This window comes from Seriola dumerili, unplaced genomic scaffold, assembly GCF_002260705.1.
Source record: "Seriola dumerili isolate Sdu_G_001 unplaced genomic scaffold, Sdu_1.0 BDQW01000276.1, whole genome shotgun sequence".
In the NCBI taxonomy this organism is placed as follows: Eukaryota; Metazoa; Chordata; class Actinopteri; order Carangiformes; family Carangidae; genus Seriola; species Seriola dumerili.
The window spans coordinates 455,910-470,240 of record NW_019174531.1 but is presented as its reverse complement, the minus strand read 5'-3'; the positions used below and the strand labels follow the sequence as shown (position 1 = coordinate 470,240).

Genomic DNA, 14,331 nt, shown 5'->3' with positions numbered 1-14,331 from the left:
TCAAGTAATGTGTTCGCAAGAGTTCGACTCTCACTAGTGCAGTGTTATAAATTAAATCTTTTACAAATGTATGATTTATTTTACTGGAATAAAAAGCAAGACTATGCACCTATTGAAAAAAAAGAAATTAGACACTCTTCCACATACAAACGAAAAGTTCATATCACCTGAACTCAAATTCAACTCTTCTTGAAGTGGTTGTTGTTTAACAAAAAGGTACATGGTCTTACTTTAAATACAAAATAAAGGTGAAAATAAACAAGTGTCTGCTCAGTGTTTCATAATAAAAGTCCAAATTTGCATCCTGTACTGAACTTCTATCAGTAATTTGAATATAAATGCTCATTTTCATAATTCATTTTTCTCTTTTTACTCCTGTTTTTGATTATTTCACTTGCAAATTTAGTTTCATTTACGTTGCTGCAAGAACTAGTTGTCACTGTAAGTTTTTTTCTAACACACTTGGTCATGAGTTCAGTTTCTTGCACACTATAAAGTTTTGTTGTTGGCTGTAAAGAAACCACAGAATCTCGAACACACCCCTCGATCACCCGTACCTGCTTCATGGGTGACACTTTGGTCGTGTGCAGTGTGTGAGTTTCAGCTGATGAAGGTCTGAGGACTGAAATGTGAGTGACAAAGTGAGGACGAGTGGTCGATCGGCTGCAGGTTTCTTTACACTCAAAGAGTGACATCGAATTCTAATCAAAAAACACACTTCCACTCAGATCCAGTGAGGACTTCACCTCATCCGTCCTCACTGATCCATCACACCACTTGTTCTTTAGCTGGAGTTAATGCTTTCCAAAAATTTACAGACATCTGGAGGGAATCCACACCTCCAGACTCCAGATGTTTTTCATGTATCATGCTCATGTTTCTGGTTTGTTGAAGAAGCAGATTCTTTACCGGGGGGGGGGGGGTTTCCCCCCTCAGACAAAGGCATCCCATCCTGTTAGAAGTTGGGTTTGTGCTTCTTGACCTCGACCATGAGGTGGTGCAGGTTGATTAGCTCGGAGCGGACCGCCAGGCTGCGGAACGTCGGCTGGTTCAGGATCTTGTGGAAGCCGTGGTAGTACTGGATCAGCTGGGTCAGAGCGCCCTGCAGCAGGAAGAGGAAGTGCTGCTTTATCACATCACACACTTCCTCTGACACATACACTGTGTCAGTCAACTGATAACATTTCTAATGTTCAGTATTTTTCTTTTTAAAAATGGAAAGCCCCTCAAAAACCAACTGGAAAACCTGTGCACAAGGAAACACGACTGTGGTGTTTTCGGGTGCGTTGCTAAAACAGAGTCATGTGTGTCCGTCGTCTCACCTGTATGATGCTGGTTCCATTTTTGAAGTTGGTGAAAGACCTCATGACGTCCTGACTCATTGACTCCACCGACTGTTTCCACGTACTGGAAAACCCCCGGACCAGCTGAGTGATCCGAGCTGGAGGAGGGAGACGCACAGAGAGGCAGTCAAGTTAAATAGTTGGAAATCATTAAATCATGTTACATTATCACTGTGTTGTTGTTGTTACCTGACCACAATATAGTGTTTTTCTTCTTCAGAGCCTGTGTAGTTTCACATGTCACTGACACAGCACAGAGTTAAAAAGAAAAAAAAGCCTGAACATGAATGTTGTGGTAAATGTGAGAAGAAACAGTGAAGAGAAAAAGGATGTGGGAAGCTGAAGTAATGAAGCCGGGGAGAAAAGTGCAGCCTCACACTGACAGAGAAACAAAACTGAGAGGGACGGCTGAGGGATCCTGAATGTAAGCTGCTCATAAATCTGTAAAACAAAACTCAACCGAGAAGTGAAAGAATCCTGCAACTCATCGGTCAGCATGTCTGATGTGAGACTCACTTCAAAAAGGTAGGTTGACATGAAGCCACATCAATCAACATAAACGTCTTATATCAGCTGACCATGAGTCCATTTGCTCGAAATGAAAGGAACCCAAAACAAAACCAAATCATGGAGCTTAAAACCACGAGGTAGATTTCCATTCCCTTTCAGCTGTAACCATGTAAAACCTGAAAGGCTGCTGAATCTCTGCGCTGCCTGACCCCTCAACCGTACGAGCTGAAGTGTCATCCATTAATGGAACAGTGTCTGATCTTCTCCCTCGAATGGAGCGATTGTTCAGTGTATAAATAAAATTTGGGAAAATAGTGAAAAATGCCATCATCATTATTCCCCGAAGCCCAGGTGAAAATATTCTAATTGTAATAAAGGTCCAGTATTTTACACTTGTGCTGTGTTTTTTTTTTGAAGTGTTGATTCATAAGAAGATATATTTGTGATTTTTAAGAACTAAAAACCATCTCAGTGTAGTTCTACATCTCCTCTCTCAGGCTTTTCTCCGGAGCTCGAGTAACAACAGGTTGGTGAGCCAATCAGAAGAGAGGAGGCTCTGAGCCTCTTTTCTGACTGGCTGACTGTTTTCTGAGTGATTGAATAAAAACATTTCAAGAAACCAAATCCTGCGAGGCTGGATGGTGTGTCCGGGTGGGCGGGGCTTGTGGGCATGGCTGAAGTCCTGACATCTGGTTTAAAGGATCAGTTTCTGAATACAGGCTGTTTGCATTTCTCGGTGGACTAAGCGCTTTGATACTTTCACAGTATTAATATAGAACCTAGACCTGCTTTATAATCAAAATAGAATCAAAAAAAGACATGGACATCTACCTTTATACAATATGGGACCTTTAAAACCCAAAAGTCTGAGTTTACTATCACAGAAAATGGAGAGAAAAGCAAATGTTCACACTTAATTGCTGGTAATTTTGCTGAGAATTGTCCTAAACGATGAATTGATTATCAAAATTATTGCCATTTCAGACTTCCGGCTGGTTTCTGGATGCCTGAGGAAATAATCAAACTTCCATGTATGGTGGGGGTCAGTACGGGCCCCAACTGTGTATCTCTGAACCAGTTCCCTTCCTCCAAGTCTCCCTGTGAGGACTCCGGTAATCTTCTTATTCCTGATCTACCGTCTACTGTTCTTTAAAAGCCTGTTATAAAGTCTGTATGGTGACATTTAACACTTCTAATTGTTCCAGAAAATAAAATGTAAAGAAAAGAAACTATCACACCAAAATAAACTTCTCTCACCTTCCTCATTCTTCAGTCGGTCCAGCTGCCCTTTCTCCATCAGTGCCTCGGCCTCCTTCACAAAAGCGATCATCCCTCCAAAGGGGGGAGACAAAATCTCCTCGATAAACTCCTGGAGGGCAGAAGACGAGTATCTCTATCATGTGATTACGCATTTTCTGTGGTATTTTTTATTTTTTTTCCCCAGTTAGCTTCAATTCATAGCATACGATTTAGCTGCAAAAGTGTCAAAATAAAATCCGTGTTCACAGAGAGAACGCAGTGTGATGTTTACCTGTGTCCTGGCGAGGAGCAGCTGTTGGAAACCCTCTACCTCTTTACTGTCGTCTGCTGCCCTCTCCTGGACAAACGGAGGAAAAACAACCATCACACACACAGGAACAGTAAGAGGACTCGAAGATCTCAGGCAGCTCCATGAGACCTGTGATCAAAAATGTCCACACAACAGCAGGAGTCAGGTCATAGTTTACGTTTTCCACGCTCACCATGAGGACGCCGAGCATCATGTCGTAGTTGTTGATGAGGAAGATGAGCTGGTCTCGTCTGGAGGGAAACTCCGCCGCCATCTTCAGCACAAAGTTTTCCACTTCAACCTGCAAAACATACGTCCATGTTTTATATCAAAAGTGTGTGTGTGTGTGTGTGTGTGTGTGTGTGTGTGTGTGTTACCTGCAGCTGTCCCAGCAGAGTGTTGGTCCTCTCGTTGGGAAACGTCTGATTGATGCTGACAATGGCTGACGAGAACTCCGCGTAACGACGAGTGATCTGAAACCAACAATCACACACTCAGGTCATTGACATGATGATGGTGTGTGTGTGTGTGTGTGTGTGTGTGTGTGTGTGTTATATCTCCCTGTATATATAAATGTGAGCGTGTAGACCTACGTAGTGCGGTCTGGTGTCCAGCACTCCCAGTTTCTGAGGGTCTGTGTTTCGGATGCTGTGGATGTTCATCTCCAGAATCAGTTCGAACCTCGGCCACAGCAGCTCCAGCACCGCCTCCCAGTACCTGACGCACGGGTGAGGACACACGGCTTAAACATCTTCAGCACTGTCCTCGTCCATTTACAACCGTCAGCAGAGACTTTAAGACAGGACCAGTGGAAGAACACCTGTCTCCTGCTCTGCCTTACCTGTGCAGGATCTTCAGTGCAGCAGCTAAGTGACTTTTAAAAAGAGTTATCTTTACTGCTGGTTTGTGCTGAGCTGAAGTTCACAAACACACAGATATCACGAGGAAATACCTCATGTCTTCCCTGTAATACACTGTTTTTTTTTAAATGTAATGAGTTGGTCGTTAAGGGGACACTGACTTGTCGAGAGCGGGGATGTTCCTCTTGGCGGTGATGGCTCTGAACCTGAGGATGATGTGGATACACAGGAAGACGGCGATGCTGTCGTAGCAGTCGGACACATACGTGGACATGCTCTTCTGCGGGGACAGACGCACACAACAGGACTCAGTAACACTATATGACACAGTGTTGTTACGCTCCTGTCTGGTACATTTTAATCTCTACTTTATCTTAATACGAGACAAACAAATACCTTCATGGCCCACTAGTGGACCCCACTGAATTATAGTGAAGCATCCTGACAAATCCTGGCTGTTGCCCTATACAGTAAATGCATCATTTCAGTGATTTTAGCTGGATCGCAACATGCCAGCTGCATCCTGATGATATACATTCTCTACTATATTCACCCGCCAATGTAGAATATATATCACCTGAGGAGAACTGATAAAATCTGAGCGCGTGTCTCTGCAGCACTGAGTATCAACAACAGTCTATCGTGGAAAGTTGGCATCGAACGTTTAGTCAGTTTCTTAATCCTGTTAAATTTTTTTCTTTGATCAGATATTTCCCCGATATAAACTTATCTAACTTTAGCCGATATTTTATTTAGAAAAAAATCTTTATTTAACACTGATGCAATCAACATTTTAAAATACTTTATGAAATAGAAAAAAGGGTTAAAACATGTTTACTTGGGCGTCAGAGAAGTATTTTACTGTATTGCCAAGATACTGAATCAATGGCTCGTCATAGTGCTGTATAAATTTAGGTTTGAAGTACAGTCCAAGTTTATTTCTATTTTTACTTTGTCTTTTCAGTGTCCTTCTCTTATTTTGGTGATTTTGGGTTTAATAAAGTTTTTTCGCTCTCTCTCTCGCTCTGTCTTTATCCACCTAATGTAGTCGACTATATCAGACGAGCACGAGTTAAGGACGAGTCGCATCTCTGATGGGCTGAAACTCTGAGAGGAGAAAAGGCGCCTCATTCCTACCAGGAACATGCTGAGAGTTTTTCCCATGATGCTGTTGAAGAGGTCGAGGGCAGAGTTTCCTGCCACCATGAAGAAGTCTGACAGGAAGAGGTATTCTCTGCAGCCGTTGTCCAGCAGAGCGTAGTGTTGACTGCGGAACAGAGTCTCATAGGGATACTGCAGGAGACACAGAGAAATGCAACAGTTAAAATCAAATATATTTTGATATATTTATTTATTATTATATAAATATAATAATGTTGTTCATATTATTTTCTGGTTATTGGTTCACTATCTGAAAATGTTTCAAGTTTCTTCATAATGTGTCACAAACGACCACAAGATGTCAGTGTGGATCCACAGTGTGTTTCCTCAGTACAGTGTCAGAGTGTGAGTGTGTGTGTGAGTGTGAGTGTGAGTGTGAGTGTGAGTGTGTGTGTGTGTGTGTGTGTGTGTGTGTGTGTGTGTGTGTGTGTGTGTGTGTGTGTGTTTATAATTACATCCTGGTTTCAGCCTGGATACACAGCCCTGTTTTATTATTCTGTCATTCCCTGCCTGAGGACATCAGTGTGCTGAACCACTGCTCCAGTTTAAAATCACTGCTCAAAACATACTTGTATAAATCTGCTTTTAATTCTTGACTTCAGTTTGAGCTTTTACCAACTTTCTTCTGTTTTATAGATTTTATAGTTTTTACATGAGTATTTGTAATTTTCAAGTAATTACGCTTGCCTTGCTAATTGCCTTTTATTGTTTCAGTTATTCCTCTGTCTCTCTTTTAAATGTTCCTGATGTTTCCCTAAAGAAATCTGGTGAGGCCACTTCCTGTTTTCAGTGTGAAAACCCCTCAGATCTTACAAACCTATCTTAGTATTTTTATAAGATTAAAGACTCAGATTTTTTATTTTTTTATTTTGCTATTCATTCATTTGTGATCTGTTTTGTTCAGTTAAAACTAACTCTGGTGTGTGAGCCAGGGTGGGTTGGGTTGGTGTGAAAGCTGTCAAGCTGTGTGAAAAGGAGGGTCTTGGCCCTGCTTCCATGTGAACTCTGGTGCCGTTTGTTTGTGATCTGGAAGCGGTCTGACCAAACCACAGGATTTTTCTAGAGTAGAAATGTGATTTTAGTCTGAATTTAAAAGCTGAACTACTAATAAATCCATCTGCTGGCCAGGAAGTGACCCTCTAATCAATATGTGTAAGTGATGTGTATATTTATGGAAATCATTCGGTAACCATAGTGACACACAAACCCTCACACACACAGTCAAAAATCAATTCTACCCATTTAAAAAAAACAAAACAAAAAAACTAAAAGTGTGACAGTCAGGTGTTTGTGACGTCTCACCCTGCTGTCTCCTCTCTGAGCTGTGTGTGGAACCAGGATTGGCCCCTCCAGCTCGGCGGGACTCAGAATGGCCCCCCTCTGGCCCAGAGTGAAGATGGTGTTCCTGCTCTTCAATGACGGCTTGGAGAAGAAACCTGCAGGGGGGGGGCGGGGTCAAGGATCTTCACTCTGAGTTTCAGTCTGCTTTGGCGGGGCGTTGGCGAGTCACAGGACCCGGTGATTGCCTCAGGAGTTATGATGAGCAGATACTTGATTGACTGGGTGTTATGTTCAGTATGTACAAGAGACACGCCTGAACTAGGTAAGCATGTACTGTACATTAAATTGACATAACATAGATTAAACACAAGTACATTCATACACACACGCAGGCTGTCCTTATGTGAGAGGCCTGAGGTGTCTCATTCACTTTAACCCTCAGGGTCTCATTTCCTCTTGGAAAGGAGCCAGGTTTGTTTTAATGCAGATATTCAGGTTCTTGGCCACATCAACACCTGACTGTCTCACACACTGTCAATTATCAGTAGTGATGGCTCTCAGAAGGAAAAATGAGTTTACAATGTGAACCACACAAACCCCTGTTTATCCATTTAGTATGGACATTTGACTGATGTTGTGGCTTCCATATGTGAAAACTTTTGTGCAAATGTACATTAAACTGTGTTTTTTTTATTTATTTATTTATTTTTTTTAAAAAAGGTCCAACGTTGCATCAAGGTAGATTACCATGTGTTGTTTGACTATAAAGCAGGTCTAGGTTCTATATTAATACTGTGAAAGTATCAAAGCCTCAGTCCACAGAGAAATGCACACAGCCTGTATTCAGAAACTGAGCCTTCAAATGAACCGTCAGGACTATAACTTTGTGATGTAACAACAAAGCAGTCGCCGCACTCAGCCACGTCCCAAGCCCCGCCCACCTGGATCCACCATCCAGTCTTGCAGGATTTTGTTTCTCTGAGTGTTTACCTGAAATCTGCTATATCTTTATTGGATCACTCCGAAAACAGTCAAAGAGGCTCAGAGCCTCCTCTCTTCTGATTGGCTCACCGACCTGTTGTTACTAGAGCTCCAGAGAGAAGCCAGAGAGAGGAGATGTAAAACTACACTGAGATGGTTTTTAGTTCTTAAAACCACAAATATATCTGGTTATGGATCAACACAATGTGGACATTAGTCTCTGAAATGCAAATACACATACTTTAAAGGATATCTTTCTTGGCTGTGTCTTCTACCCCCATCAGGTCGTCTTTGTCTGCCACCTCCTCATACTGCAGACAGGACAGACAACTGTTATATCACATGTAAGGTACCCGTTCACCCGGACAGAGTCTGCGGAGCTCAGGCAGGTGCTGTGACAGGAATGAAGCACTCCTCTAGCTGCAGTCCCTCCACAGACACTCTGACATGTTATGTAAATGAAGTTGGATGAAACAGAGATCATGAGCTTGCTTTGCCCTGTGTTGATCCACTGACCTGCACTTTGAGCAGCCTGCCGCTGTACGACTTGAAGTAACTGTAGTAAATTTTGCTCATCGTGTCCACGTATTCGTCCCGGATCTCTTTCGCCACAGTCCTCTCGTTGGCCAAAAGGAACTGGTAGAAAAATCTGCAACGAGACAAAACAAAGGAGAGCGGGTCACTTTTTCAGTCTAACAATAATAATAATAATATAGACTAATATAATGTAATAGCAGACACCGATCAAATGAGATAAGGTCTGTGGAATCTCATTAAATGTTCCATGAAAGAAATGTAGTTGGAAGCAAATTTGGAATAAATTTGTCATTTTGTCACTAATAAAGAAGAAGAGGTGATAAATACATGAAGTTTACAGCCTCAAACATCGGATGTGCTGACCTGTATTTGAGCAGAGTGTTCTGTGGTATCTGGTAGTTGGTCATTGGCTTCCTGAAGGAGTAGATCTTCTGGAGAATGAACTCTCTGATCTTTGATACGGCCTGAGGTGAGCAAAACATGTTGATAGAGGTAAATATCAGCATTGTCCAGGCTGAAAGTCACAAAACCCAAAGTGCTCTGTGATTTTAATGGATGAAGAGGCAAGGAATCAGATTGAGGAAAAAAAACAAACTTTTTTTTTTTCCCCCTCTTTCTATCCGTCTTCCTTTTCTCCTCTTATTTTGTATGATGTCATTTTTATTTTTACGTTGAGGTGAGGCCGTCGATGGGTTTCTTACCTCACCACCATTCTCTCCTTATATACAATGTATTTCTAATGTTTTATCTACAATACTGTGCAAAAGTTATAGGCAGGTGTGAAAAAAATGCTGTAAACTAAGAATGCTTTCAAAAATGTGTTTGTTTATTTTTATCAATTTACAAAATGCAAAGTGAGCGAACAGAAGAAAAATCTAAATCAAATCAATATTTGTTGTGACCACCCTTTGCCTTCAAAACAGCATCAATTCTTCTAGCTACACTTGCACACAGTGTTTGAAGGAACTCTGCTGGTAGGTCGTTCCAAACATCTTGGAGAACTAACACAGATCTTCTGTGGATGTAGGTTTCCTCTAATCCTTCTGTCTCTTCATGTAATCCCAGACAGACTCCATGATGTTGAGGTCAGGGCTCTGTGGAGGCCATACCATCACTTCCAGGACTTCTTGTTCTTCTTTACGCTGAACATAGTTCTTAATGACATTGGCTGTACGTTTGGGGTCGTTGTCCTGCTGCAGAACAAATTTGGTGCCAATCATACACCTCCCTGATGGTATTGCATGATGGATGAGTATCTGCCTGTATTTCCCAGCATTGAGGACACCATTAATCCTGACCAAATCTCCAGCTCCATTTGCAGAGCACAGCCAGATATTTCATATTTTGCCTCCTCAGTCCAGAGCCCCTGCTGCCATTTTTCTGCACGCGAGTTCCTATGTTTTCGTGCATAGTTGAGTCACTTGGCCTTGTTTCCATGTCGGAGGTATGGCTTTTTGGCTGCAACTCTTCCATGAAAACCACGTCTGGCCAGACTTCTCCGGACAGTAGATGGGTGTACCTGTGTCCCACTGGTTTCTGCCAGCTCTGAGCTGATGGCACTGCTGGGCATCTTCCGATTTCGAAGGGAAATAAGCTTGATGCGTTTTTCATCTGCTGCACTAAGTTTCCTTGGCTGACCACTGCGTCTACGATCCTCAACGTTGCCCGTTTTCTTTCTGCTTCTTCAAAAGAGCTTGAACAGCACATCTTGAAACCCCAGTCTGCTTTGAAATCTTTGTTTGGGAGAGACCTTGCTGATGCAGTATAACTACCTTGTGTCTTGTTGCTGTGCTCAGTCTTGTCATGGTGTATGACCTGTGACATGAAACTGTCTTCCACAACCTCACCTTGGTAGCAGAGTTTGGCTGCTCCTCACCCAGTTTTAAGCCTCCTACACAGCTGTTTCTGTTTCAGTTAATGACTGTGTTTCAACCTACATGTGAAACTGATGATCATTAGCACCTGTTTGGTATAATTGGTTGATCATACACCTGACTATAATCCTACAAAATCCCTGACTTTGTGCAAGTGTACCTATAAGAACTGATGCTGGTTTGAAGGCAAAGGGTAGTAACACCAAATATTGATTTGATTTAGATTTTTCTTTTGTTCGCTCACTTTGCATTTTGTTCATAAAAATAAACAATTATTACTTATATTTTTGAAAGCATCTTAGTTTACAGCATTTTTTCACACCTGCCTAAAACTTTTGCACAGTACTGTATGTGAATAAATAAAAAATAAAAAATTGACCTTCATTGATTCTTCTAAATCTTTGCATTATTCTGTATTTCTTTTAATATGTTTTACCTGCAATTCTTTTCAAATTACATAAATACAAAGACTGAAAATGACACCTGCTCCTTCTCTGTGTGTCTCACCTTGAGTTTGAGGCGGTCCACGATGTCCTGGATGTCGGAGCAGGCCAGCGTCTCTCTGAAGCTCAGCTCTTTGGCGAAGTTGATCTTGTTGTTGAGCTCGTGGAGCTGCTCCAGGAACTCCTGCTCCGTCACGGGGCTTTCCATGATGGTGCTGCGGCGACACGGGACCGCGACGTCAGACAAACACCCTTCATTCAGCACGTTTAACCGCAGTAACAGCGGCTTCACTTACGAGATCATGGCTCCGGGCACCACCAGCTCGTCCACCAGCTGGCTGAGGTGGCTGCGTACGGCCTGCCTGTTCTTCAGCCGGACGTTCATGCTGACCGACTGCTGCTGCAGAGTCTGGATCTCACTGCTGATGGAGGACAGGTCGCTCTGGAAGCCGCTCAGCATGCCCTCCATACGCTGAGGACACGAACGGACACCATAAAAAATCTGGTTTGAAAAAGTCCCTAATTGAAGTTCTACCTTATCTTACGTTAAAACACTGCTGCTGTACACATGGGGGGAAGATGACAGAGCTCTGTGATTGAGTTCACAACAACTTAAATAAGAAGGTCTGCATTCATCTTTTTCAAGGAACCAGAGAGTGAAGACCACAAAGCAAAAGACTGATAAAGATGAAGATGAAGGAGGGAGCACAGAAAGAAAGAAACAAAAAGAGATTTGGTGACATAAAGAGAGAAAACAGCAGACACAAAAACATTAAGTTGTTTGCTTTAAATTTTGAGACTGAAAAAGTGTGCAAATGGTTTCTATATAAACAGAGGACCTGCAGGATCACGATTAGGATCAGGATCAGGATCAGGATCCGGACTGAGGTGTCTCCTCTTACCTCCAGTATGGAGTCACAGGCGGTGATCTGGTTGTGCAGGAGAGCGATGTTCTGACTCTCCTTGATGTCTGACAGACGCCGGGTCAGGAAAATAAAAGCCAGCTCCCAAAACAGGAAACGAAACTTGTTTTAAGATAAAAAAAATAAAAGCCTAAATGAGCTCTAACCTTACATTAAGAACAAAGTTGAATTTGTTTATTTAATTACTGTATTTAAAGGCTTCGGTGGGAATGAACCAGTTTGTTTTTGTAAAAGTCATCATGTATACATGCAATTTTTTTATGTGTTGGTCTTTAAAGATCAAAACATGTTATACTTTTTTCCACATGAAAAATAAAGGTTAGAGCATTTCATTCTATTTCTCCTGGATTATTGACAGCTGCATTCAACAACATACTTGTAGATAAAAGGCAAAAATATGTACATATAAAAAATAATAGTATATACTGTCTAAAAGTAATATTGGACTGACTCCAGTTTTCCTTTTAAGATGAGATACATCATTTCCTCTCTTTCACACATGTATATGAACAGACTGACCCACATGTAACAGTTTATAGAGCAAAAAGTGATTCAAGTACTCCACTGTGTTTGCTCTTAAAAAGACCAAACATCATTCTAACTGTTGTGTTGTAACAACGTTCACACTGTGAGCAGGAAGGATACAGTCTTTGATGGAGGCCTGTTCGATCCTCTGCAGCTCTGCCTCCACCTGTTTGGAGTACTGCCTGAGGTCAACGCCCTGAAAACAGACAGGAGGGGGGAGACCATCCTCATCACGTTTACAGCACAGTCACGTGACCGGTTCTGGTTTACAGTTTAGACACAGTAGTTTTGACTTAATCCAAGGCGGTCCCACTGTTTTCTCTTCTTACTACATCACACTAAAATTTAACTTTTCATGTAATGATGTAGGTCAAACCTAGTAAGACATGGTAAAAGTCTGAATTGAACGCCATGAGATTAATATAGAGGCTGCATAAGCACAAGAGAAAACATGCAGAGAGGGAGGGAAATGTGCTTGTTGTGTCTTCTTCTAAAATCACTTATAAATAATGTACTGGCAGATAAACCACGAAACACTGTGAAAGAATCAATTTTAGATAGCTGAGGAGACTCTTCTCAGATCTAACCAGGCTGTAAAAACAATACGTCCCCTCACAGTGCAACTGGGGCAAAAGATGGTAATCACTGCAATGATCTTACCATTTTTTCAAATGTAATTCATTCATTATGACAGGTAATATGTGTTAAAAATGCTTCTCAGACCTCCTGTTAAATTTTGCATTACAAACAGCTCAGTCAAACATTAGTGTCACGATTCTCACCGTTTTGAGCGCCTCCTTCACGAGGTCATCTTCCAGATTGGCCTGAATGTGAACTGCAGGAGACAGAGAGCGCCAGAGTTCATGACAACTCAAACACTCAACAGACATGCTGGAAAACAGGCAGCTGCTTCTCTTGAACACTGAGGAATTTTATTATGAGCTTTAACTTAAAGTTTCCCTTGTGCAGGAGGTTTTGAAGCATCTAGATGCAACTATAAACATGCAAGGAACTGCCACAGGTTGTAATAAAAGTTGAAATTGTGATATTCTTTCAATATCTATGTGGCAACTACAACTTTATCAAGATCCTAGTCTGGACTGATGACCTGTTTTAACCCTAGAAGGCACTGCAGACCTATGGTTTAAATATGGATAGCTCCATTCATTCTGTGATCATCATCCCGATCACAGGATGAGCCATATTAATGATAAACGTTGCCTTACTGTCCACTTCATCCAAGATAAATTCGTCGGTGGTGAGGTCCAGTTCTCCCAGGTTCAGGTTCGCCATGTCTCCATCAGTCTTCTGGCAAAAAGACAGAGTCACACACAAACAACTGTTTCAGAAAACTAATTTGTCAAAGGTGGTGGGTCCATCTTTAACACACATAAGTAAAGGGTTGCAACTAGCAATTATTATTACTATAATATTATAGATATGATTACGTGTTATCATGTTATTAATATACAATGCTTAACTATAACACCATACACTTTATTAGCATTATATGTATGTTATTTATCAGTGTATTCTATTGTCCTATACTTTTGTCTGATAAACAACCCAAATTTATTCAATTTTCATTGATAATAAATATTCACATAAGTGAAGCTGGAACCAGTGAATCTTTGAAACTTTTGCTTAATGGATGACTTTAATCTTAATAAATACATTTTCTATCGATTCACTCACGCTCTAACCCCCCTTATTGATCGAACATAAATGACGTTGTTGCTATAGGATGCATTCAGGAAATCATTGAGCTTTTCGGTGTTTTGACAGGATGCTAACAGCTACATTAGCTTCAAGCAACATCATTAAACCTTGTCAACGAACACAGATTGTGTTTCCTGTCACAAGTTTTTCATTTACCGTAACTACTGCAGATTAATCTGGCTGTTTGTCTAATTAGATGCTGTACAGTTTACTTAGACATTACAGTTCACTGTGATAGAAAATCCTGTTGTAAACGCGACCAGGACACAGAGCTGAATTGTCACATTACACGCTGGACGTTGTCGTTTTTCACGCCAGCAACAGATTTTAAAAAAGCAGCAAACAAATGTCACCTCGTCTTGTAAATAAGCCATTGCTATTTCTGTTGGGTTTCCAGCTGTGTTTACATCGAGCCCAGCTCCGACAGCAACTGCGGTTCCCTCCGCCATTGCGGCGAATTTACGCTAACGTCCAATAAAACTACAAACGCATGGTCCTACCGCGTCATCGTCTCCGAAAACTGACCAAGCGTCCTCGTTTTTGTGGACCGAACACGATATTAATACGAATATATGTTTTGTGAGATACCTAAACACAAACAATATACATCAAAACATGTGATAGT

The 14,331-nt window shown here is 41.5% G+C and overlaps 1 protein-coding gene across 1 annotated transcript; it reads right to left on the bottom strand.

Annotated features, from left to right (window-relative positions):
* Positions 1-955: 955 nt before the first annotated feature.
* Positions 956-14,147, bottom strand: vps52 (VPS52, GARP complex subunit). The gene is made up of 20 exons (XM_022757450.1): positions 14,060-14,147; positions 13,214-13,295; positions 12,770-12,822; positions 12,108-12,183; positions 11,442-11,509; positions 10,836-11,011; positions 10,604-10,754; positions 8,586-8,686; positions 8,202-8,334; positions 7,939-7,996; positions 6,726-6,859; positions 5,400-5,555; positions 4,424-4,542; positions 3,996-4,119; positions 3,780-3,875; positions 3,596-3,703; positions 3,385-3,450; positions 3,111-3,222; positions 1,323-1,441; positions 956-1,102 (listed from the first exon to the last, which is right to left on the bottom strand). Exons 1-20 carry the CDS (start codon positions 14,078-14,080, stop codon positions 956-958), a joined length of 2,100 nt encoding a protein of 699 aa, XP_022613171.1. The 5' UTR covers positions 14,081-14,147.
* Positions 14,148-14,331: the final 184 nt, after the last annotated feature.